This window comes from Numida meleagris, chromosome 6 (assembly GCF_002078875.1).
Source record: "Numida meleagris isolate 19003 breed g44 Domestic line chromosome 6, NumMel1.0, whole genome shotgun sequence".
Lineage (NCBI taxonomy): Eukaryota > Metazoa > Chordata > Aves > Galliformes > Numididae > Numida > Numida meleagris.
The window spans coordinates 18,573,832-18,598,170 of NC_034414.1; the positions used below are offsets into that span (position 1 = coordinate 18,573,832).

At 40.0% G+C, this 24,339-nt stretch overlaps 1 protein-coding gene across 1 annotated transcript; it reads right to left on the reverse strand.

Annotated features, from left to right (window-relative positions):
• On the reverse strand, window positions 1,638–22,612 carry FBXO3 (F-box protein 3). The gene is made up of 11 exons (XM_021402381.1): window positions 22,450–22,612; window positions 19,001–19,090; window positions 16,634–16,797; window positions 15,169–15,283; window positions 10,881–11,085; window positions 9,268–9,313; window positions 6,519–6,603; window positions 5,553–5,675; window positions 4,971–5,086; window positions 4,400–4,590; window positions 1,638–2,753 (listed from the first exon to the last, which is right to left on the reverse strand). Exons 1-11 carry the CDS (start codon window positions 22,554–22,556, stop codon window positions 2,628–2,630), a joined length of 1,368 nt encoding a protein of 455 aa, XP_021258056.1. The 5' UTR covers window positions 22,557–22,612; the 3' UTR covers window positions 1,638–2,627.

The window sequence follows — 24,339 nt, forward strand, 5'->3', positions numbered from 1 at the left end:
CAAGCCCCCAAAAATCCCAGTGGAATCCCACAGCAACAAGAAGCTAGCACTGGAGGCCTTTTCCACACACACAAATAAGGTCTGCTTTAGTTATACATTCGCATTGGATGTGCCTTTAACTATATTCTGGACCCGTAGGCGTGCAATGAGGCCTTGTGGACAAGAACCCCTGTTATGGGGCAGCGTCAAACTTTCAGGATCTGGTCAGAAGCAGATGAAAGAGCTTCAGCTGGATCTAAGCAGTGGCCAAAGAGACATACAGATAGTGTAGCATATTCACCGTACAGTTTTTAACAAGCAGTTAGCGACTGGAAGCCCCATAACGTTTACCAACACACCTACCGACGTGCTGCATCAGCCAGAGCACTGCTGAAATGCCGTCTTCCTCAGCGGGATCTCAACAATCGCTTCTCTCTTTCTTCCCCAGGGAAGATTTCTGCATGCACACATGACTAATGCCTTGTTTTCTTCCAGTTTCAGCTGCTTCACTTTTCGTACCAACTTGGCAGAAGTTTCAGTTTTGGGTGGGATGTGGAAGACTACTGACATACGCCTTGCTTTGACTGCACAGGACCAAAAGCTACAATGCTTCCAGTAACACAGCATCCAGTAACTTCAGGCAGTATGCCACTGTGCTGAGATAGCTGCCTGAAGCCATTTTATATAACCTCTTAGAAATGCACCAGGTACGATAACAGCAACAAGCTGTTCTCTCATGTCATTAGGTTTGTACTTCATACACGCAGAGTTACAGGAGCCCCGAGACTGCCAGCCCCAATGGGATCACAGGCTGCAAGCACTCAGAAGCCGACAGGATTGTGCTGTCCCATATCCTGCCGTACTCAACAGTAAGCAACAATTACACTTCCCCCATAACAACTGAAAGGAAAACGAACCCTCCCATAAAATCATTGTTAGAAGTGTTTCTACAGAGCCTAATGACCTTCGGTTGATATTATGTTACTAGAACCTGCAGCTGCTGTTTCTGACTACAGCACAGCTCTGATCATGACAGTTAACAGTTCTTAAATCATGCAACAGACCGATTGCACTGGAATAAGCTCTAGTTCTGCTAAATACTGGTTTCCCAACCTTTATTCACTGATCCTTTTAACTGACAATGAACCTTCTGTTTAAAAAGAGCATTAAGCCACGATCGCTTTCAACACAACATTTTCTTCTAACAGTTAATACTAAAGGGGCTTCAAAATGAAAACAATTTTTACCTACTCTAGTAACTCACACTGCTGTTCAGACTTCAGTGAGAGGCGACATCTTTTTTTTTTTCCCCACTCCTCTGGATATTTCACCTGAAGAACTGTTGCAGGGGTCACATTCAATATTCATTTGTCTACCCCTGTGGAAGATCCATCCAAATGCTATGTGGCACAAGAGAAAGATGAGCGCATTGAGAACCCAGTGACTATGACAATGACTTCTACGAAACAAACAAACAAACATTCAGACTTTCTGCAACAGCTGTAGCTATTCAGCAACTGAAAGATCCAGTTGTAACAACAATATACTGGTATTACTCATCAGAGCTACTAATTCTGGATGTAAAAAAATGAATTGACTACAGCAAAACTAGTTACCAGTTTTGTTCAAGTCTTGTCAGAAGCATTCCCGTGTAACACTTTAGAGCAAAGAAGGCAGTTAAGTTGTTTATTAATGACGATGGAAACAAAATAAAAGTGATAAAGCAAACAGATACTTCTTAAATATGAAGTTTCTAGTCATCTGGTGTTCTGTCAGGCCCCCCTTTTTTTTTTTTTGAGAGGGCGGATTCAGGAAGCATAGTTGCAGAAATCCACAGAGGATTTAGAGAAACGTGATACTTCAACATAAATTGTCAACTATGGCAAAGTCTGAACAGCAAACATCATATAATGAAAAACTCAAAACATATTTACAAATTTATACTTCGTAGTCATTGAGAAATTTCTTTACCAAGTGGCAGACTATGCATGTGCACTACATTCCAAAAAGGCATTATTCAATCAGAGTCACTTAGCATAAAATTAAACTGAAAGACAGATTGTCTAAAAATAAGGCCAGTTTCACTCCAAATTTATCTGACAATCAGAATTTTCTGGTGGTTCTATGTTAATAAAAAGAGCGTAAGAGCACCTGATCTAACCCAAACAGGATATATCAACCAACCTGCAAACATCATTCCTAGCAGAAATTATCAACAGTAGAAACTCACGAGAAAGGACAATATACACCTCTTTTGCCATCTTGTCTATTGCTAATTTTAAATGCTTGTATAAAAGCAAGTCCCCACACCATATTTGCAATGTGATCATAAATAGGCAATAGTTTAAAATTGTAACATATGATTACCTCAGACTATCACGCTGTTTTGCACCTGGGAAAAAAAAGTGAACAAAACCCAAACTCCTTTCTCTTCCTCTACTTCCCTCCTTCCCCCTCCCACCTCCCCCCCCCAACTTTCAAACCAGGAAAAAAAAAATTATACTCTGATGAATATTCGAGCTGGCACCAACATTCATGCTAGTTGCCCTGATGAGCAACAGAAAGTTCATTTACAATAGTCAGAAATATTTTTATGCACTAGCCCCAAAGAGTTCAGCTTCTGAAAACAGTTTTGGAAAAAAGTCCCATCAGGTATGATGTGGGCAGCGTCCAGAAGGTGCAGGAATGTCCATCACTCTACGTCGATCTTCATATTCATCAGTGTCTGTCGAGTCTTCGTCTTCATCCACAGCATATTCGTTATGATTTGTTTCCTAATACAAGACAAATTCATATTTAATTGCAATCTTGTATTCCAGCAACTTACAAGGAAGCACAAATGACTGTCCAGAAAAATTAGAAATCTATATTATCATATCAATTAACTGGGGTAGATACTGTATCCACTGTCTTAAAAAACAGTTCCTTAAAACCAAAAAGCTTAATTTACACTAGAGATCATTTTGCTGAACTACTTGCTCTTCAACTCTATAAATTTCCATTAGTTAAATTTCCATTAATTATTCCATATGTAGAGCTATGTACAATCACGATCTGGAACCTTAGTTGTACGGGTTTCCTTGGTGGCCTATACTTTATTTTAATACAAGCAGTTTGAAAACAAGGTGTCATTACTAGCCTTAAAGCTAGCAGTACAGCAGAAGAGAGAAAACCAAGCGATTTTTACAGTCAGATACGTTGTAACCTCTTCCACTCAGAAAGGTAAGCTAGAAATATTTTCCATTATAAGTACGACCCCTGCTGGCACTTACTATTATAGCTACTAATAACATGGTTTTTCAAATGCCTTGAAAAAACAGGACCATGTGCAAAAGTAGGGGCCTATCCCTGAGGAAAGATTCAGTGCTCGCACAAAGATTTTAAATTCTGTCTGAACTAGTCACTAAAAAAGAGCTATGCAAGTCACATATTAAATAAAGCCACTGCATCTAAACGTGCCAAAACAAACAGAAAAATTGAAGTTAACCTGCAATCTCCAAACCACAATTATAATTAACAGCAAGCTAAGTATCTTTCTGATTTGCCAAGACATTAAGAGAGTTAGTAAAATGCACTTTAAGTGAAAACTAAACATCAGAAGGATCATTTTAATTTTTATTTTTTATTTTTTTTACCAAAACTTATGTTGTTGAAGAAAGCAGATAACACATTGCAGTGTGGTGATACCAAGACGGAATATTTGAAAGAACTAAAAAAACCAAATAGCTAATGCAGTGCCACGTTTCTAGGTACTAATAAAAAAAATACGGCAGCTTCTTCAAACAAAATAAAGAAATCTCAAGACTGCTGCAGTCTGAACAATCAGATATACCTCTGAAAAATGCTATGAGCAGTCATATGACATACATATAAAACACACATTTCTGTGCATCCTGAGGAGCGCTGGAATTCAGACAAGGCAAAAAAATGGTCATGTTTCACCTCTGCCAGGAACCTAGAGAGGCAGTCACTGATAGGACCCAGACTGACCTTGATACAAGACAGAGGTGAGGACCCCAAGAAAGAAGACCTGTAGCCATTTAGGGCTTTCTGTGAAAGCTAGAGTCTAGGGTCTTGAATTAAATTGGTAGCATTAAATGTCAAAGCAACAAGGATATTCACACTGTACTGTGGATTTTGCAACAGAAGTGTTTTCTTATCAATAAACATTCCAGAAGCTTAAAATCGTTCACATAACAAGAAGTTGTCCAAGTATCAGACTGAGTGATACTTTTAGATATTATGTTTTAAGTGAAATTGATCTCAAAGAGGGACGATTTTCAGGGAGAGAATTAAAACTGAAAAAAGTCATCAACGAAGTTTAGACACACAGTTACATTCTACTATTAAGATTAATGTTCAATAAGAACAGGAGGCGAGAGAGAAAATCCGAGATAAGCACAACCGCCTCTTTGCTTACCATTCGTGCTGTAGACACCTTGAACGTTGGACACACCATATGAAATCTGGGAATTGTAACATTAAAGAATTTTTCCTTGTAGTAGAGGCAGTGGAAGGTGTAATACCCCTCCATGTATCCAGACGTTGTGGAAAAAGTAGTACAGCTGGTATATTCATAGACTCTCCCTGGGCTGATTATTGGAAACTCCCCTGTTGGTAAGATATTAGATCACAGTAAGAGCTGAAGTGTAACTGCACTTTAACACTTTGCTAGAGCAACTGCACTCTATAACATTCAGGCAGATCATTTCAGATCCTAGTAGACGTAGAAGTGATACTCTATAACTGTTAGCATTAAAAAGAACTGTACGAAGAAAGGTTAACTATCAAACTTTGCTTGCAGAACAACTTTAAAGATGAAACAGACAGATGCTTATTTCTTCCTTTCAAGCAATGAAATTATGTTGATACAAACCACACAACGACTACCATATCACCATAAAGAATAGCTAATATACATGTTACAAACGTTACGCTATTAAACACCAAAACATTCTCCATTGATTTTATAAAAGTAATCTTTTGCTTACCAACTACCCCAGGACCTTGAACTTCTTCTACATCACCTTTGGCATTCGTTATTCTCCAGTATCGACTGTCCAGCTGACAAGCCTTCTCAGGAAGAGCATCTTTGGACATTTCAATTCTAGAAGCCAAACAGCATATTTAAGGATTATGTAACTACTTTCATACATTTTAAGAGCTTTGGTAGGCTTGGGGTATCTCTCAAAGCAGACTGGGGAAAAAAAATCAACAGCTTACAGTAAGGTATACTGAATCAGTTGCCACTGTATGTATGACAGTATCCACCTGCATGTCTCTGCTCACTATCATTATTGCTCACTTTCTGAGTTACAGGAGTTACTCGTCACTTTTTTACCTCACACATCACTGTATTTTACCAATTATCATCTTGACAGATACCTTACGTACCTGATCAGGTACTGTTTTAATGGCTGTTTTTAAATTAAGTACTGCATGCTGTGCACATTCAGATACATTCAATTAATTTCAGTAACTTTACAAATTTATGCACAGTATTCATAAAACTGATGATGTGAACACTACAAAGGTCTTTCCCATGTTTTAAGTCATTCAGTTACTATTCTTACCTGATTCTGTATGTGAAGAAATAATGCGGTGGATGTACAGAACTGAGTTCTGGTAGAAAAGATGTGGATACAGAAACAGTAATATCTCCTGTGGTAGCAACGCATTCTTTATCATGCACATACCTACAAAAAGGAAAATGTTAAACGTGCAAATAGCTCTGCACATTCAATGCAGGAAACTAAACATGTAAAGTGATTAGTTAATCACTAATAAGAGCACTGTAGTGCTAGATTTAAAAGTAATTCTGAATTTTTCACCTGGCAGTTAAGTAAAGAATGCATACAGGGTCTTCATTACATACACTTCCCAAACTCACACAGCTACAGTCTCTTTGTAACTGCATTAATGCTTGCATTAAGCTAGGCGTATAATTTCAATCAAAATCAACGAAGACACTTGTTTATTAAGGACGTGTTTTTATGCTATGTATTACACAAAAACCAAACAAGTCTTACACCAAATTAATTTTCAGATCAGGAACGTGGGTTCTGTAGAACCCCAGTTTGACAAAACTAAGGCTCTTACTTATATTTAGAAGAAATTATAAGTACATGACTATTTAAACACCAGAACAAGTCCTGTTCATCTACTTATTCAGCACAGTGTTACTTTAAGAGACCAGTTCACTGGAACAATTGCTGTTTTAATAACTCAAAGGAGCCCTGCAGCTGTAGCACACACATAGTAAACAATAAATAATACGGTGTTAGCAAAGCTTCAGAACAATTATTTTGCAAAATTCCAGTCCCATTAATACAAAGTTACAAACTCAAGTTTCTGGTAAAAAAAAAAAAGATGTATTTAAGCATTCTGTTTTAAAGCTTTATCTGCAATATTTCATGCACTCGCTCCTCCCTCCACTATTAGCTTTTATATCTGAAACCCATAACTATTTAGAAAGAGGTCCGCATTCTAAAAGAGGCATCAACACTTTGCAGTGAGGCTGTAAGTCCCAGTCACAATACCTGAAAATCTGGTCTCTGATGATAGGATATCCACCAGTTACCACTTTGTTTACATAAGATGTAAACCATTCCAAGTAAGATGTACCTAGATGTCAAAGAAGAGAAGCGTTTGTAGGGATGGGCAAGTTTACTACTAAGCACATTATTACCATGAACAGAGTAAGGAAACAGCTTAATTTTTGAATATTTCACAATAAATTCTCAGACTTTCTTAGATGAGTTGGCCAATATTCCAGTCCATTCAACCAAGTACGTTCATTTGGAGAAACCTACCCAGAACTAAGAGTACATACTCCAGAAATGCCACAGCAATCAAAGAAAATCTCAGCTAAGTATTCTGCATTATAATCATAGTTTTTGAATGCTGGTGTCTCCCATCATCTTTTCCTTATTGTGACTGTTCTCCTATAATTTGAAAGAACACTAATTTAGCAGCCTATGCTACCTGCAAAGTTGTTTCCAGCTAGTCCACCTACCAGAGGCATGCAAGACTGCTGGTGGATTTATGAACTTAGTTTTGATAGGCAAGTTTCCACATGAATAGTTTCTAAGAAGCTGTTAACAAGTTTCAGAATTTCCCTTTCTTTAAAACAAGCATGAGGCATAGATGTACTATGTGCTCCTTCTACAAGCCCGTAACAGTAATCTGAAAGTCACTCCAAACAAGCTGGGACTTTCCTAAACACACAGCCATTGCCTGAGAAAAGGTTTTCATGCATTTACAGCCATTGTTTAGGAACAGCTTGATTTCCGCCGTCAAATTTAACTTTCAAAGAAATGAGTTTCAGACAAGAGATACTGGCTCTATTTCTAGCCATAAATCTTTATAAGTACTGAGATAAAGAGTTCAGAAGAAAAGTACACCAAGTTCTTCATTTATTCCTCCATATTACTCATAAAAAAACATACTTAAACTAACTGAAATACTAAGAAATCATTATCCTAACCTTCGCTGAGCTGTTATCAAAGTACTGATCACTCCTGCTAGATTACACATACTAACCACTTCTTCCTTTTAGTGAAAGCTATGTGTACTGTTCTTTGAACTTAGGGAAGTCTATGTTTATTATTCCCCTTTCTACCACAAAATGCAAACTTTGTATAAAGTAACTCTGAATGCAGAAAATAGACCAATTTACTCTGCAACGTTCAAGAAAATCTAGATGAATTCTGTAGAAGCTTCCCCTCCACCAAGCAATATGCCAAGATGAACCTTTTCAGGCAAGTGCAATCAGTACATTTAAGTATGATGCTGGAGCACCTCTCCTATGAGCAAAGGTTGAGGGAACTGGGCTTATTTAGTTTGGAGAAGAGAAGGCTCCAGGGAGACTTCACTGTGGCCTTCCAATACTTGAAGGGAGCGTATAAACAGGAGGGGGAACGACTGTTCACAAGGGTGGACAGCAATAGGACAAGGGGGAATGGTTTTAAACTGAGACAGGGGAGATGTAGGTTAGATATTAGGAGGAAGCTTTTCACACAGAGGGTGGTGATGTACTGGAACAGGTTGCCCAGGGAGGTTGTGGATGCCCCATCCCTGGAGGTGTTCAAGGCCAGACTGGACGTGGCTCTGGGCAGCCTGGTCTAGTGGTTGGCAACCCTGCACTCAGCAGGGGGGTTGAGACTAGATGATCTTTGAGGTCCTTCTCAACCCAGGCCATTCTATGACTCTATGATCACCTCATCATTGACTCACTTCCATAAAAGCAGCAAGCTCAAGAAACAATATAAATGTGTTATAGAGTAGCTTTAAAGTATTAAATCATCCTCAGGTGGAGAGAAGCAAGTAACCAAACTATTACTCTCGAGCTTTTGCTGCATCTTCCCTCTGACAATTCTAGGGCTCATAGTGCATTCTACTGTATGATCTTTGTAAAACAGATCTTGGATTGTTTATGTCACGTAGAAATTAGTTCATGCTATCAATCAGTACATAGAAAGGATTCCTATAATTAGAGTGGTGAAGAGTTTAACTGCCTTCAAACCAAACCAGCAATGGCATGAAATGATTTCTCCCTATTAATATTAATGGATATACCCTAAGAAATGGGTGAGGCTAAATTTTAATATTAATTTTGGATCTACCCAAAACACCCCTGCTTTCCCATCGAGTGAAATTAATTTAGACATAGCCACAGCAACCAGATTCCAGTGAATTAAAACAAACAAACAATGAAAACAGCATTCCAGTCAATGTACATGTCAGACAGATTATCATGATGGATTACCACATAACCAAATGAGAGTTTTCACCTTTCTTCCCTTATCTTTCGAACTAAGGAAACTGGCAAAATCAAAATTCAGAAAGGCTTTCTTCTGTAGCCATGGTTATAGTTAATTAGATTTCATTAAGGGACAAAAAACGTTTTGAACTTCTAACATTGCTGTAAAAACTACTGGGGAAAAAAAAAGCAACACTTAGCATCCACTTGGATGTTACATTTAATAGTCACTTACATCACACCCATGGTGGCTAATTTACAGCCTTTGCTCATCTCGTCAGACAGGTTAATACACTGAAAAGCTTGTATACAAAGCACAAGACAAACTTTAATAGGGAAATCATTTCAAGTAACCACTGTTGCTTCAAAATAGGTTAGTCTTAAAAGTACTAGAGAAGATTTAGAATGCTTGCTTTGTTCAAGTCAACTGCACTGTAAAGTTTGATCTCATCTGACAAAAACTGACATCTATATCCTAAACAATGCAATTAGAACATTTTGCAGAATATTTTACTCTGAAGAATTACCTGTAATGAACATATCAATAGCAGATGGATTGCGAGCCATTTGGTCCTAAAACAGAAAGAAGGTTATAGATGTATAAGAAGGAAAGCATTAGACTTCCAAGTTAAAAATTCAAGATCTGAAATGTTACATAAGGAACTCTTTCCCTATATCCGCTAAACCAATAATTGTGCTTCTTAATACACCATTCTATCCCAATCAGATTTTCAAATATATCACTATAATAAAAAACACAAATGCCTGTCTCTGAGAGTGCTCAGCTGACAATTACTTGTACAGTTTTGATATTCCGCTAAGGCTCATCAGATTTAAGGCATCATTAAAGAAAGAGAGCAAACAAATCATGCCTTAGAACAAAAGCAGAGTAAAGCTGAAGTTGGAAGAGACCTCTGGAGATGATCAGCCCAATTCCCTCGTGCAAGGGAACTGAGCTAGAGCAGGTTACCCAGAATCATGTCCATATGGGTTCAGACTGTCTCCAAGAACAAAGACTACACAACCTCTGAGTAACCTGCTCCAGTGTTCAACCACACTCACAGTACAGAGTTCTTTGCCTACATTCAGACCAGGTTTCCTGTGTTCAGATGTGTGCCCATTGCCTCTTCTCTGACATTGGCTTCCCTGGGAAAAGTTGCGCTCTGACTTTTGTGGCCTGTCATCAAGTATTTCTAAACACTGATAAAACCTTCTGACCCTTCTTTTCTCCAGACTAAACAACCTCAGCTCCTGTACTATCATACTCCTACCTGAAAAAAAGGAGGGATATCCGCAGATGAGCCCAAACATAAGCATGTAAGTAACCTTTCAGGTTCCACTGCATTAGACAAAAGGTTTGAATACAAATGGGTATCTTAATACCCTTCAAGTAATCCATTATCAAAACATTCCCTACAGATCTCATTTCTACATGCTTTGAAAACATACAGCCAGGAATTTCGCAGCAGGAAGAAGACCTTTTCTTCCTCACTCACCCCACTGTTGTGGTGGGGGTGGTTAAAGAGGAGGGTAGGTAAAGTATTTTTAGGTATGACATCCTTAAGCTTCAATAGCAACAGTAATGCCTATTTTAAAATCCTACAGCTTTAAGAATTAAAAAAAAATACTCAAATAATTAAGTCTGTAAAGGATTTGTTCAGGACCAATTTGTTCTCTCAGTGCAAAGTAAGTCTTGCTTAAAACCCAGACGGTTTACTGCAGTAAGTCCACGTTTATCACATCTGGGAGAGGAGATTCCGCTTATCTTCCATTGCAGAAAAGCTTTTCCTCCTTAAAGAAACAACAGAGTACATACCTGCCACAGTTTCAACAAATTTAACTAACACATTCCAATAAAGATAATTCCACTAACATAAAGCTAGGAAAACTGCTATAGCCATTTGAAAACTGTTGTAGCCTTTAATGACTTAATGCAAATTTCTTTCACTTAATAACCACTCCATTCCTGGGCTTTGATTGAAATCTGATGGCAACTAAAGGACAAGTAACTAGAACTAACATACTGCCCAATAGCATTCACCTTACACTGAGAATTTCACCTACCAGCAAACAAACAAGCAAACAGGTACTATCAACCATCACAAATCTACATTCACAAGTATAAGCGTATCCTTCTTACTGGACATTGATAGAAGATCTCATATTTATTTCGTCCTTCCACGCTCTCCAGGGCCATGTACTGACTCAGGCCAGTATGAATGCAGAAGGTCAGAGGAAGGCATTGTTTCAGACCTAGTCTCTGTTGAAAGCCTCCAGCAGCTGTGTCAATATCCAGCAAGTCTTCAGAGCGGTAGTGGTTTGACAGCGCCATACTTCCCATCAAACTTAAGAGAGCGAAACAAAACAACAAACCCACAATATATGTAAACAGAATAAACAGAAGATACCACGCAGAATGCAAAGAAAGCTTTCAATCTAACAATGCTATAAAATCATATTAGAGCTATATTAAATCCAACAGTAATAGTCAGAAGCAGAGCCAAGTTTTAGTTCTCGGTACCAATCTTCTTAAAGGGAGGCTTGGTTGCTTTCACACTTTCTTGTGCATTTTGTGTACCTTAGAGTACTGCTCAAGATTCCCATCCTGTCTGCAATTACTTCAAAGAAACTGTAGGCTACCTATTTATAGCTGGCACAATTTCCTATGTAACTTAATGTAATAATAGCCAGACATCTCATGTTTTGTGCAAGTTAATTCCAACACTGAAAAATCATGGATGCTTTAATAATTAGAATAACAAGCCGCTATAGAAAGAGATGTTGATCAAAACTACGAGGTAGGTGTTCTATGCTTTGGAGAAAAGGTTGATAAGTAAAGAAGAAAAACAACTATTGAGTCAGAGAGATTAAAATCTCTGTATACAAACTAAAGCAGACAGACACGAAGTCATACAAGGAAAGAATGAGAAAGCATGACATGACAAGACCATTATGAGTCTAATTTTTCCTCTCGTTTTTTGTAAGCATCACTACAAAGGTTGGGATTTTGTTGTTGTTTTTGACAATAAGAAAATGACTTTGAAGTCTGCAGAAGGAGTCTCTTAAGGTACAAAAAGAATAGACACTTGGAAAACAAAGTTGTACTAAGCTGAAAACGTGTAACAGATTTAAAATGAGGGTGAGCATTGGAACCTAAAGCTAACATTGATATGAGTGAAAGGTGAGATGAGGGCTAGGGTGAAACTAAAAAAAAGCAGCATACGTTCAATCTAATAGATGGGCAGATAACAGAGGAATGATAAAAAGGGATAACATGATCAAAGTACCTACAAGAGCACACACTACAGCAGTGTGCCTAGCAAGGAGAGAAGACTACAGTTGTCAAAGCCAAAAAAATACACGCTGCAGGTAAGTTTTTGCATGCGACAGGAAAGAGTTGGTAGACTTCAGGCTTAGCCTGGATGTTGGCAAGGTCTCAGGCTTCAGAGAAAACTTTGCAGGGTAAAAATCAAAGTGAACAATTTTAAATAGGACTTAAAATAAGTGGACAGGAGTTCTGTATAAACCCTTTTGGTCCATCTCACTAGCATTTTGGCTTCTGTATTTGAGAAGTCGCATCATCTAGTTTTTTAACACATCACTTTTTGTTTAAAAATCCATTTTATCTTCTTTGGAGGGCTCTCTAGAAGAAATACCCAAGCAAGTCAACATCAAAATTTCTAATAACTCAACATCCAAACACATACACATGTTAAGCACGAACCAAATACGAGAGTACCTGACAATATTTTGTTAAGAATTACACTTTAATCCCTCCTTTATTAGGATTACTTTACAGATTGATTTTAAAACTCAGCAAAATACAAGAATTCAATATATTATTTCAAACAGGCTAATGGGATGAGATTAATGAAAGCAGCAGTTAGAGTAACAAATGCATTGCATGTAAACATGGCTTTACGTAACTGACATGGGACTTGGAGACATTTGGAAGGACAACATCAAAAAAACATGAGATATTCTTCTTATGAAACAGCAGGACACATTAAAAGTTTACATATCAATGTGCTATACACCATGAATTTGGAAAAAGGCCTGAAGTAGTAGAGCTCACACAGTTTTTGCATTTGTAAGAATACGTCAGATTTGCAGCAACAGCTTTCTCATTTTATTTTTATTTTTTCCTTTTTGGCAGAATTTGGCTGACGTTCTCCCAAAACTCTGAAAGATGAGATATTTTGCCCAAGGTTCATTAGTGCAAGAAGTTGGCCAAGGTAATGAGAAAGCGCTTAAATTCTAATGCAATGTCAATTACAACACAGGAATCACATGGGAATTTGCACATGAAAACTCCTAGAACTGGGAACAAACAAAACCACCAGCATCCACTCCAAAATCCAGACTCCACATTTCACTTCGTTTTAGAGGTAGCTGTTACTTAGTCACTAGAAGTCTAAGATCTATGTATTCGATCAAACTAGACTGGGCCACTGTTAACTACTGAGTATTCTTGATACAGTAGTTAAGAAAATAACCCTAAGACTAAGACTGATTAGTCCTCCAGTAACTGGTCTTTCAGTAATGACATTCAGTAGGTTAGTGTGGACTAAACTAGAAACTGTGTCAAGATTGCAGCAACAGAAGATAAGCTTCTTGACTTTATAAACCATGCATCAATTTATTTTTCTCTTGTTCCCCAAAGAGGTGAACAGTCACAACCTTCTCTTCCCCATCCAAGTAAACAAACTTGTAATCTACACCTCCCCACCCATACTCCCTTCTAATTTGTCTCTCACTAACGCTCTCAGATGCAAACTTCTGTACACACTAAGCTTTTGCTGGCATTATGAAAGCAGTGACTCAAGGCACAAGCTGCCACACGTCTGCATGATCTAAGCTGCTCCTACCTTGGGCAAGAGGTTCCATTCCTCTCATTTTTCCATACGTAGCCTTGCTAAAAATCGAGACAAAGACTCCTAAAGCACCTACCAGTGACTGGCATCCACACCCAGACCCAGTGTCCTCCATTTTTGGTCTAACGTGCCCATCCCATAAACTCACCAACTTCCGCTTCCTAGACCTGATCTTGCCAGTACTCATCTCCCACTACAGAGCATGAACTGTGGGGTCAGCAAACAAGCCTGCCCCAAAGTAACACTACGCCTTCCACTTGCAGTGTGACACCCATTCTTACTCCAGGGTCCCACGTGTCAGAAATAACTGGCCCACCAATGGGGTTTGTCAACATGGGTGTAGGCTCGTACCCTCCCTTTGAGGGCACAGCAATAGATCACAGCCCACTGGCGGTTATCTGAACTGAAGGTCACGCCTAAATGCACGTGTTCCCTGCTGCAGCCCCTCCACAGGCACATTGCTCATCAAGGCAGGGAGCAGTGGGAGTAAAAGAGCAGTAGCAAGAGCAGAATATACACAAGCTGCAGAGCTGCATTCCGATCACTTTCAAGTGATCAGACAGTAAGCTCTGTGAACCACATTTGCATTTATAAAATTTTTGAGAGTAATCCACTGATCAACGACAATGCACTTGCAGTTACTAACTACCACTTTTTATTTTATCAAGTAACAGAAGGAAGCACTTTCAAAATAGAAAGAGCTGTCTCATTTAAAACCTACAGAACTAGGCAAGACACCTGAAAAAAGTATTTCCTAGGAAAGGAAACAAAACTAGAAGTCATCCTTATGCTTGCATAAAACTGTTTCCCATATACCCTCTGCACTTACAACTTCAGAATTAGAGGAAGCTGTGTCTGCTTTATCAGTAAAGGTTTTGGTAGAGCAACATGAAAGCACTGCCCAGTACAGACTGCAACGATTTGTTCTAGCTTTTTATCTTTTGCTAACACTTGTGTTCATTCATCAAGTGCTGACCTGCTAAATCTTTTCATAGCTGGAAGTTACAAATCCACGTGCACTCTCATGCACGTCTGCATTCCAACCTTGACGTAAAAGGAGTTTTTAATTGCTGATATATAATCATAAAATCTTCTACTTGGAAAACTTAATTTGCAAAATTGACATCTAGATTCTACTGAGAATAACTACCTGGTTTGGAAGTTATTCCTTAACCTTTTTTAAAGAACAAAAGTTACTAAATGAAGACTGCAGTCTGAGTCTAGTTCACTTATGTAACACAAAGCTAAACTTCAGGAAAGCAACCTGCAGTGGTATGTTAACAGTTTGAAGTTTTAGTTATTACCAAAAAAAAATAAAGGCACTCAAGAGGAAATAGGATTGAAGTGTAAGAATAATTAGAGAAATCAGAAATCTATACCACATTTTCAGTTACTTCTGAGACTAGAACATAATCAGCTGTACAATCACTGTCCCTACAAGTGGTCCCTCAGTTACAATACATCTAATGTTTCATCTGTCCTGGTGAGCAGACATTTTAACTTTTTAAGAAATACAAAAGATTAACAACTTGATAAGTAGTTGCTGTTGCTTACCCAGGAACAACTAGCTTCTGTCCATTATGAATACGGAATGAACATCGATAGTCATCAGGGAGTTTGCAGCCAATCTGTGCCTCCACAGCATCTAGATCCTCTTCCTGCACACTCTCTGTGTACAAAAAGAAACAGAGTATTACGAGGCAGTGTTAGGGGGAGAACAAACAAGTACTGCTCCCAACTCTCAAATATAATGCTGCTTCACTACTCTGCCCACAGTGCTTGTACGCTGTTCTTGACACGTGCGAATACTAGGATTTGCATTAAGACCTTTTCTTTAAAATTTCATTTCACATAATTTCATCAGAACTGCATGGCAATAAAGAGAAATTAGCCACATTCTAGACATAACAGCATGTTTTCAATTGCCAAAGAGAATTTAATGTAGCCCCCGCATTACGATTTTTTTTTTTTTTATGTCATTACAAAAGAAAATAGAGGAATATATATTTCAAAGTATTTTGCAGGTTGTAATTCAGAGAAAGTGAACCGACAGACATAAAAGCGAGGAAAATTAGGGACACGGTTGTGTACAAGTACAGTTCCAAGCAAGTAGCTAGAAACACTAAAAACCAAGTATTTTAAATACCAAGTGTGAAATTTGGAAATGCTTTGATCAAACAAACACGGATATCAACATTTAGTAACTACCGTACGCCAGAAGGCACAGAATTAATACTGCATAAATTTGGAAGGAGACTGATTACTTTAACTGATTACTTAATACAGCACCAACCTTCATCCAATGAAATCTCAATTGGCATGCTCTAAGCAGAAAGTATTTATGAAGTGAAATGAGCCTCTCCCCCGCAATATTGCTATTAGCTGACAGTCATTTACGACTTTTAGGCAGTAATATTTCAAGGGTTGCTGCCTTCAGTTTCCAATTCAACCATTAACAGAAAAAAACCCTTGGCTACAGCCACCATTCTTCCATTTGAAGCAACAAATGTGCTGAGTGAAATGGGGGAATTTTCATATTCAGTTATCAACAGAAGGGTGTGGGGAATAACTACTCCTATGCCTCCACAAACACTCCAGAGGGGATTTTGTATCTTCGTTTATAGCAAGGTGTCAGTTAACAGTTCATTGAAACAAAGTGTGTGCTAATGGTACCATACGGGTCTAAGTCTTGTAAGCGCTCCTGCTAAAACTTCCCATCACTATTCAAGCGTAGAAATCAAAAAATTCAGATCGCTTTTTGTCTTTTTCTAGACAAAAAGAAGCTTCTGAAAGTGAAACAACAGTAAGATTTGCTCATTTCAAGACTGCCTATGAATTACTAATAACTTTGCAAGGACCATACATGTGGTCTGAAATACTTATTTACTGGAAAGGAGAGCACATCTTGACTTCCAGGGCTCCAGTAACTGATGCACACATCTAAGATGAAAGCAATATAAACCTAAATAATAAATAAAGTAGCATCAATCTACTAAAACAAGCAGGTATTACACTGTACCTTTCAAAGAACCAATCATCCGAGGACACCGCTGTCCTAGGTATTTCTCTAGGTCATCCCAGGCTTTTTTCAGTGTAGCATAATACTGGATGTATCTTCCTAGATCAGAGTAGGTACTGATGAAGATAGCTTTCCAGCTCTGATTTCGTTGACTTTTTTCCTCACTAAGTAGACATGAAGAAAGAACTTTTAAACATCAGCCTAAAAATCTTGACTTCTAAAACCAAGAAGTTCATTTTTGTCATTTGGCAGAAAAAGTATGTGTAACATTATGCCAAGAACACTTCCCAGTCACAGGAAGCTACAGCAATCCAGTCAATTTTGACATCTATTAAACAGCAACTTGGAACAGATTTGGGAAACATTTTTGGTACTTAGTATCAGGGAAAAGTTTGGATACAGTATTTCTATAAAGGAAGAATATTGTCTATTATTAAGTCTTAGAACTGTTAAATAGCAAACCCATTTCATTGGCCTTAAAAAAATCTTAATTTTTGATCTACTGCAGTAGTCAAATAAAGGAGTCGTGAACTCCTCTATTTACCCAATAAAAAGGATTAAAGCGCAAATCTGAGACTTAAATAAGAACGCTGTATGCTGATTCAGAAAGTCAATTTCTGAAAGAACTACTGCATATTCAGTTCTGCTCACATGCACAACAGCAGATTATTCAAATATAGGCTGCCAAAAAAATGCTGAGTGACATCTGACAAAGGATGCTTGCCTCCAAAAGTGTAGCAGCTCTTCCACTGTGGTGTAAGGATATATCCCAACTCCTCAGACTCCAATAAGCATGCTAAAAGTTTTAATACAGCTCCACACATCTGCATAATAATTTAGCAATTGAGATGTCTTCATATCTGCTTTAATATCTTTTTACTCTTATAAGGACAGACGAGCCTTATTTCTTGAGGAAGAATTGAAGGGGGGTAAGAAGAAGAAAAAGATTAAATTTAATCTGGAAAATTAAAAAAACTAATGATAAAACTGGAGAGTTAAGAGGTAAAACCTGGCATGAATCATGTCTCAGCAGATGAGAGAAATTTAAGCTTACATTCACCTTCCAATGTTATTTGTAGAAATTTCCTGCAATCTTGATTACTCACTCTTCTTGAGAGAAGGGAGACCAGCATCTCAGAAACTCACCCTAGAGTCTGTTCTCCCCCACCTTCCCCATGTAAGTTCACCACACTCCTCAAGCATCAGGTATTCAGTCTGAACTTCCCACTTGCTTCTTTCCCCTTAGGATTTCAGACAGAGAATCTCAAGGCAAAACTTTTACAACCTGCATAATATTTCCATAAGCTGTATATAATTAGAATATTCACCATATGTTTACATACATTGATGTCCTGCATCTGGGGAGGAATAACCCCACAGACCAGTACATGCTGGCAGACAAGAGGCTGGAAAGTAGCTTTGCCAAGAAGGGAGTCTTGATGGACACCAAACTGACCAAGAACCAATGTGCTCTTGCAGCAAAAAAGCCCAAAAGAACCTCAAGTGCCAAGAGAAAAACACTGGGCAGAATGTTCTTCCTTTCTAGACAGCCAGTGTGAGGTTGTGTCTGGAGCACTTCGTCCAGTTTGGGCTCCACAGAACAAGAGAGATATGGACGCAGTAGACAAGGCCTCAAAGATTATGGGACCGGAGTATCTTTCGCACTAGCAGAGTTTAAGAGAGCTGGAACTCTTCTGAACAGAGAAGGGAAGGTTCAGGAGCATCTTAAAAATGCATATTAATACCCTGATGGAAGGGATTAAAGATGGAGTCAGACTCGATAGTGCGCACTGACAGTAGAAGAAGCAATCACCAAAAACTAAAAGCCAGGAAATTCAAACTGAACATACTGTGAGGGTGGTCGAACACTGGAACAGGTTGCTTAGAGTGGTTATAGTCTCCATTTTTGGAAAACTTCAAGATTTATTGGACATGGTCCTGAACAACTTGCCACAGGTGACCATTCTTGAGCAGGGGAGTAGGACTAGATGATCTCAGAAACAGCCCTTCCAAACTCAGCTGTTCTGCAGTTCCAGACTCAGCAGTCGCTGACACAGCCATCCAGGTGTACCCCCAGTTACAGCACTCAGAATATTAACACAGAATATTTGGTGTCTGAGAGTCAAGCTGAAGCTTCTCCTTCAGCTTAGGCATTAACAAAGTACCTCTATCAACTCATAAAACTTTGTTAACTCTTTATCATTCATGAAACTTTTATAGAAAATGAACATTTTTGGTATCTCTAAGTTTTCATCAAATTGAAGCTAGCAATAATCTAAGTGTTACAGGAAGTGATGTGGACATAGCACAATAACATACAAGTCCTTTTTTTGTGAACAGAAAAAGGCTTGATACAACCACACTTACTCTGAAATAAGCCAGTATTTCTTGCAGTGTCTTTTCCACAATGGATCGTGGCTTGATAGCTGATTTAATCTCCGACTCAGATAGCAGCAGCTATAAATATAAAATCATTACATTTGATTGCAGAAAAACAGCGAACTAAACAGGGATAAATACTCACTAATACACTGTAACTTGCCTTCGCATGAAATAAATGAGAAAGCTTGAAAGTTCATTAGCTATCCTTTTTAGAGTCGTTCTTAAAATGGTTAACAGTTTCCATTACAGCTGTATAAGTCATGGGCTACTTTTCTAATGGAAGTACACTTTGAGAACTGTCAGCAATTAATTAATTTTGTAAAGCAGGTCAGCCTGTAGGCCTTTTCCATCACACACATAATCTGAAAGATTCAGGTATGATTACAGTCCACCAGAAGTAAGCACTCCTGTAGCACGGGCTAGTTATTATGTTTGCTTTCTTACCTGAATTGCCGGTCTCTACCGTTTTTTTTTCCTCACCATTGTCATACTATTGAAAGCTCGATCAATAAGATACAGAACTGTAAAGTTTCAGTCCTATGAAGTTATGTTCCACTTTAAGTTATTTAAATAACTTATGATGGGAAACAAAGAGTAAAACAGGAAAAAATACAAAGGATGGTAGACTTGGAAATAAGTACTGCAAGCTCACTCTTACGAAGAGCATACATAAGCTCTTGCCATTGCATTACAGGTAACACTGCTCTTCAGGAAATTAAAAGAATCACATCTTGACTTTGCAAAAATGCTGCATAGAGTAGTACTAAGAAAAATTGTAAGATATGGGTAGGGAATTGGCCTCAGAAGCCATTCAAGTCTCCTTGATGCAAGGAGATAGCAACATATGACCCATATTCCCAATGCTTGTTAACTTGCTCTTTAAAAGCAACAATGGAGGTACCATCAAAAAACCAAGTCTGTTCCTCTGTTTACTTTCACAGTTGAAAAGCCTTTCGGAAATGTATAGCTGATATCAACAGGAGGAAAATGTCAGTATATTTATAAGAATGTGTGGCTAAGCATCAGCAATATGCAGAGCAGTAATACAGGGAAAGACTAAGTTATTCAAAGAGTCACAGAATTTTAAATAAACAACTGTCTCATTCACTCTAACCCAAACACCTGACAAGAAACCTTCTCCTTCCTTGTCCGTGTTTGAGCTGAATTGTCAGTTATGCTTTGAAGAAACTTGCAAGAAGACACCACCAGTACAGATGTAGCAACACTGCTCTGGTACCTTGTTCTAACACTTAATGCGCATGCTTTAACAGCTGTGATTAACATCTAAATATTCAAAATGAAGTTACCAAACTTCAACTTTCGGTCACTTTTATTTTTTTCCTTCTCCATGTAGCTCAGAAATTGGCAAATTGTGAAGACTAACAGTGCAAATAGGCACAGTTACACACTGAGATTGACTGGTCAGCTTGACCAGGACGCAGACCTCTCGTACAACTGCTGTGCTACTTTACCAGTCTTTGCAGCATTTGTAAGTTTTAACAGCTTTGCTTTTAAACACAAAACTATTTAACACTTATGAATGGTTTGCACTTAGAATTTACTAGTAATCCCAGCAGAAGCCCACTAGAAACACAATGTTGCCTCATGGCCGCTCACGAACAACAAGACCTCAGCATTTGGCGATGTGAGAACTTCACTTGTGACATTCTGAAAGTTTATTTGTAAATAAGAACATGCTGAAGTTAAATTCCTAGCTGAAATCTATTATACTGTGTTATTGGAACAGGCTGCGCAGGGAGGCGGCGGAGCCACCAGCCCCGGAGCTTTTCAAGAAAAGAACAGATGTGGCACTGAGGGATGCGGTTTAGTGGTATGGTGGTGACGGGCTAACAGCTGGACTAGATGATCCTGGTAATCTTTCCAACCTTAATGATTCTATCAACCACGCCTATAATTGCTTGGAAGAAAGAAGTCACTGCGGTAACAGTGTAACATGTGGCTTTAAACACGGTCAAAGATTCAATTAAAGCCGTTCTCATTAATTACATAAATGTTGGGATTTTTCATTATTTAAGGACCACTAGACTAACCAACCTGTGGAATACTGGGGAAACGGGAATGTCTCTGATAACGTACACACATGCCACTGAAACAAACATCAGCAAGCCAGACATGTCCTCAATTAACACTCTGTGTGCTGCAAACTGAAAGCTCAGCAAAACTACCACCGCTGAACTTACAAATAAGAAACCTAGCCAGTATTTAATTTACCTTGCACATTCATCTCATTTCACCAAATACACAACAAAAATAGGCATTAAGCATAACTGCCTTCCCTATATTGCTATCAACTACTCAGTCATCTCCACTGAATTTACCCATTTACTTAATTGTTAAAATTTTTGCTTAATCTCTTTTTTGCTGCCTAGTTAACGTAAGACTCCCGGATGCCTTCAGCTTTCCTCGCTAATGCTTACGAAAAGAAAAACAACTTTGATATTATTCTATTTGATTCACACATATTCCTCTGTCTGATGAAGCACTGATTTCAATCACTGCCACTGCTTGCACGTCACTGGTAAGGTTTTAGCTAAAAACATATTCTCATCTCCGCTGCCTGTCCCGTAGCTCTGATCGCCATCCAGCACGGAGCAGCTTGCAACTCTCATTCATGTTCTCCTGCACGAGAGGTCCTCCTCTTTGATTTCGTCTGGTTTTCCCCAGCCTCGAACAACAGCCCATTCAGATAACCGCCTGTACTGCTGGCAACAAAACTGCCCTTTGTTTGCCCACAGATATCGGAGTTTCAGAGAATTACTCATTCCATTAACTCCGCTATTGGTTCATCTCTACTTCGTAATTTAAACACAAATAAAAACAAAAGGTAATGGGGGAAAACGGTGAATGTTCCCTTTCGCTTAACAAAACAACAGTGCTCTTTAAGTGTGCAGTGCTTCAGGATGCCTTCTGCAGAACAAGCCCTTTCCCCTGCACAGCGACATATGCTTTTAAGCACTCAGCCCTGCTCGCTGCTTCGCCTTCACGTCTGTCACATCCTCCACAAGCACGCTGCTCCTGACCCCGTTTGCTAGCGCTGCGACCCACGCACCGAAAAGTTGTGCAACGGCGGCCACCGTCAGCCCCGGCCGAGGCAGGCGGCCCGTCCCGCTCCCCGCGGCTCCCGCCCGGCCGCTTCTCCCACCCCGCCGCGGCCGGCCCACCGGCCGCCCCGTGCCCCCCGGCACAGCCGCGGGGCGGCGCCGCGCACCCGCCGACCCGGGGCCACCGAGGCCGCGGAGGGGAGCGGACCCCACCGCCACCGCTCTCCTCACCCTGCGGCCCGGCGCTGCGCGGGGCCCGGGGAACGCCTCCCGCGCCTCCCCCACCTCCCGCCGAGGCCGGGCTCGGCCGTCCTTCCCTTCCCCGGCAGCGGGGCTCAGAGGCTCCCGCGGAGCCCCGCGCCCGGCCTTCACCTCATCAGATCCCGGTAGTCGAGGAAGCTGAGGATGAGCAGCAGCGGGTCGGTGGGCAGCAGCTCCAGGCTGAGGGCCGGCGGCTCCATGTCCAGGGGCGCCGCCATCTTGCGAGACGTCCCACAGCTCCGCCGTTCGCCGCCGGGGCCGCCCCTCGCGCCGCTCCGTTGTCAGCGGGGCGGCCCGCAGCGCCCCCTGCCGGCCGTTCCGCCCCGCCGCGGCCAACCCGGGAGAGGCTGCCTCCCCCGTCAGGGTCGCGTCCCGCTGGCGGCTCTGCCACCTGTCCCCGCAGCGACTCAATGCTGCCCCGTGCTCAAGAAGGCCAAGAAAGAAGGCCCTGGTGCTTACAGGCCTGTCAGTCTCACCTCGGTGCCAGGCGCCGTGATTCCGCTGAGGAAGCAATGCCCGGGATCAGATGTGATAGTTACATGTTGCAGCGATTATCGTGCGTTGAAAAAAGGAAAAATTTCTAACGTCACATGTCAAAAATTCATAATCGGCCTTACATTTTGAGTTATACAAGATGACCAGTGAGCATGAAAGCCTCCAAATCTTAACAACGTTGTTCAGAGTGGGAGAAATTATTTAGGAAATCGGAAAATTAAAGAATGGGGAATCATCAAGCAAAGTAGGCGCCAACCTCATATGGCTGAGTAAGAAAAGCTTCTGAATATTTTTCTCAAGAAATACAATAGTACATGTAAAGATGAGAAAGCAGGAAAATAACTTGACTGTGAAACTGCTGGTTTGGCGGAGAGCATCAGAGAATCGTTGAATCACAGAATCATAGAACAGCTTGGGTCGGTGCGGACCCTAAAGCCCACCCAGTCCCATCCCTCTGCCGTGGGCAGAGCTGCTGCCTACCAGATCGGGCTGCCCATCCAACCATTCCTTGTACACCTTCGGGGATGGGGCATCCACTGCTCCTTTGGGCAGCTGTGCCAGGGCCTCACACACTCTGCAGAATTTCTTCCTGATATCTAACCTAAATGTCCACTCTTCTAGTTTAAAGCCATTCTCACAGCCAGCTTTGCAGCTGCAGTTATCACGGGATTTTTCCAGCGCCGCTAGACAGAACCGTTCTTTCTCACCGTAATAACACAGCCTATTTTTTCTAACATCATCACCCATCTTTGAGCCTACATGGCTAAATTTGTACTCCTCAGGATGAACATTTCTCAGATTCCTTCGCACATCTCATATTGACTCTTGGGAAGAAGATGATGATGATGATTTCAGTGTACTTCATTTATTTTTACCTATTGAAAGTCTAATGAAATGACACACCAGGGATCTTTGCCACAGGGTGCTGAACATCCCTTGAAATTTACCAAACGTGTGAAGATTTCCATCTGGGGATGGTCTACATTTCACAAGCTCAATTTCTTAGCGCTCTGAATGGACAATAATAAATGGTCAAAAGTGACACTTTGGGGTAGCATGGAAATAGCAGTCAGAATCTCAGGTCTGCAAATGTGGGATCACTGGGGTGAATACAGAGCACTTTGTTTTTTTGTGTGTGTTTTATTGGATTTAATGATATGGTTTGTGATCTGATTTTAGAAGATTCTGACTAGGAGTGAAGCCATGGTCTGTTACCCTCTTGGTTTTTTTTCTGGCATACTTATTTGTAAGGCCTCACTGTGGTCCATGTGGAAAGGGGCTTGGGGTCACTTCAGTAATCCAGTTTGGGATGCAGTCCAAACACCCTTGACTGGCACACAAGAAAGGGAGTGGAGCACTGCAGTACAGGAGTTTTGTGCCCATTGTATCCATTATAGTGATATTCATAAACTTTATTCTTAACTGAGACCATTTTATACAGACTACAACACAAAATGTCTTTTAATCATTGAAACCATTAATCTTTATTTAACATCTACAGTAACC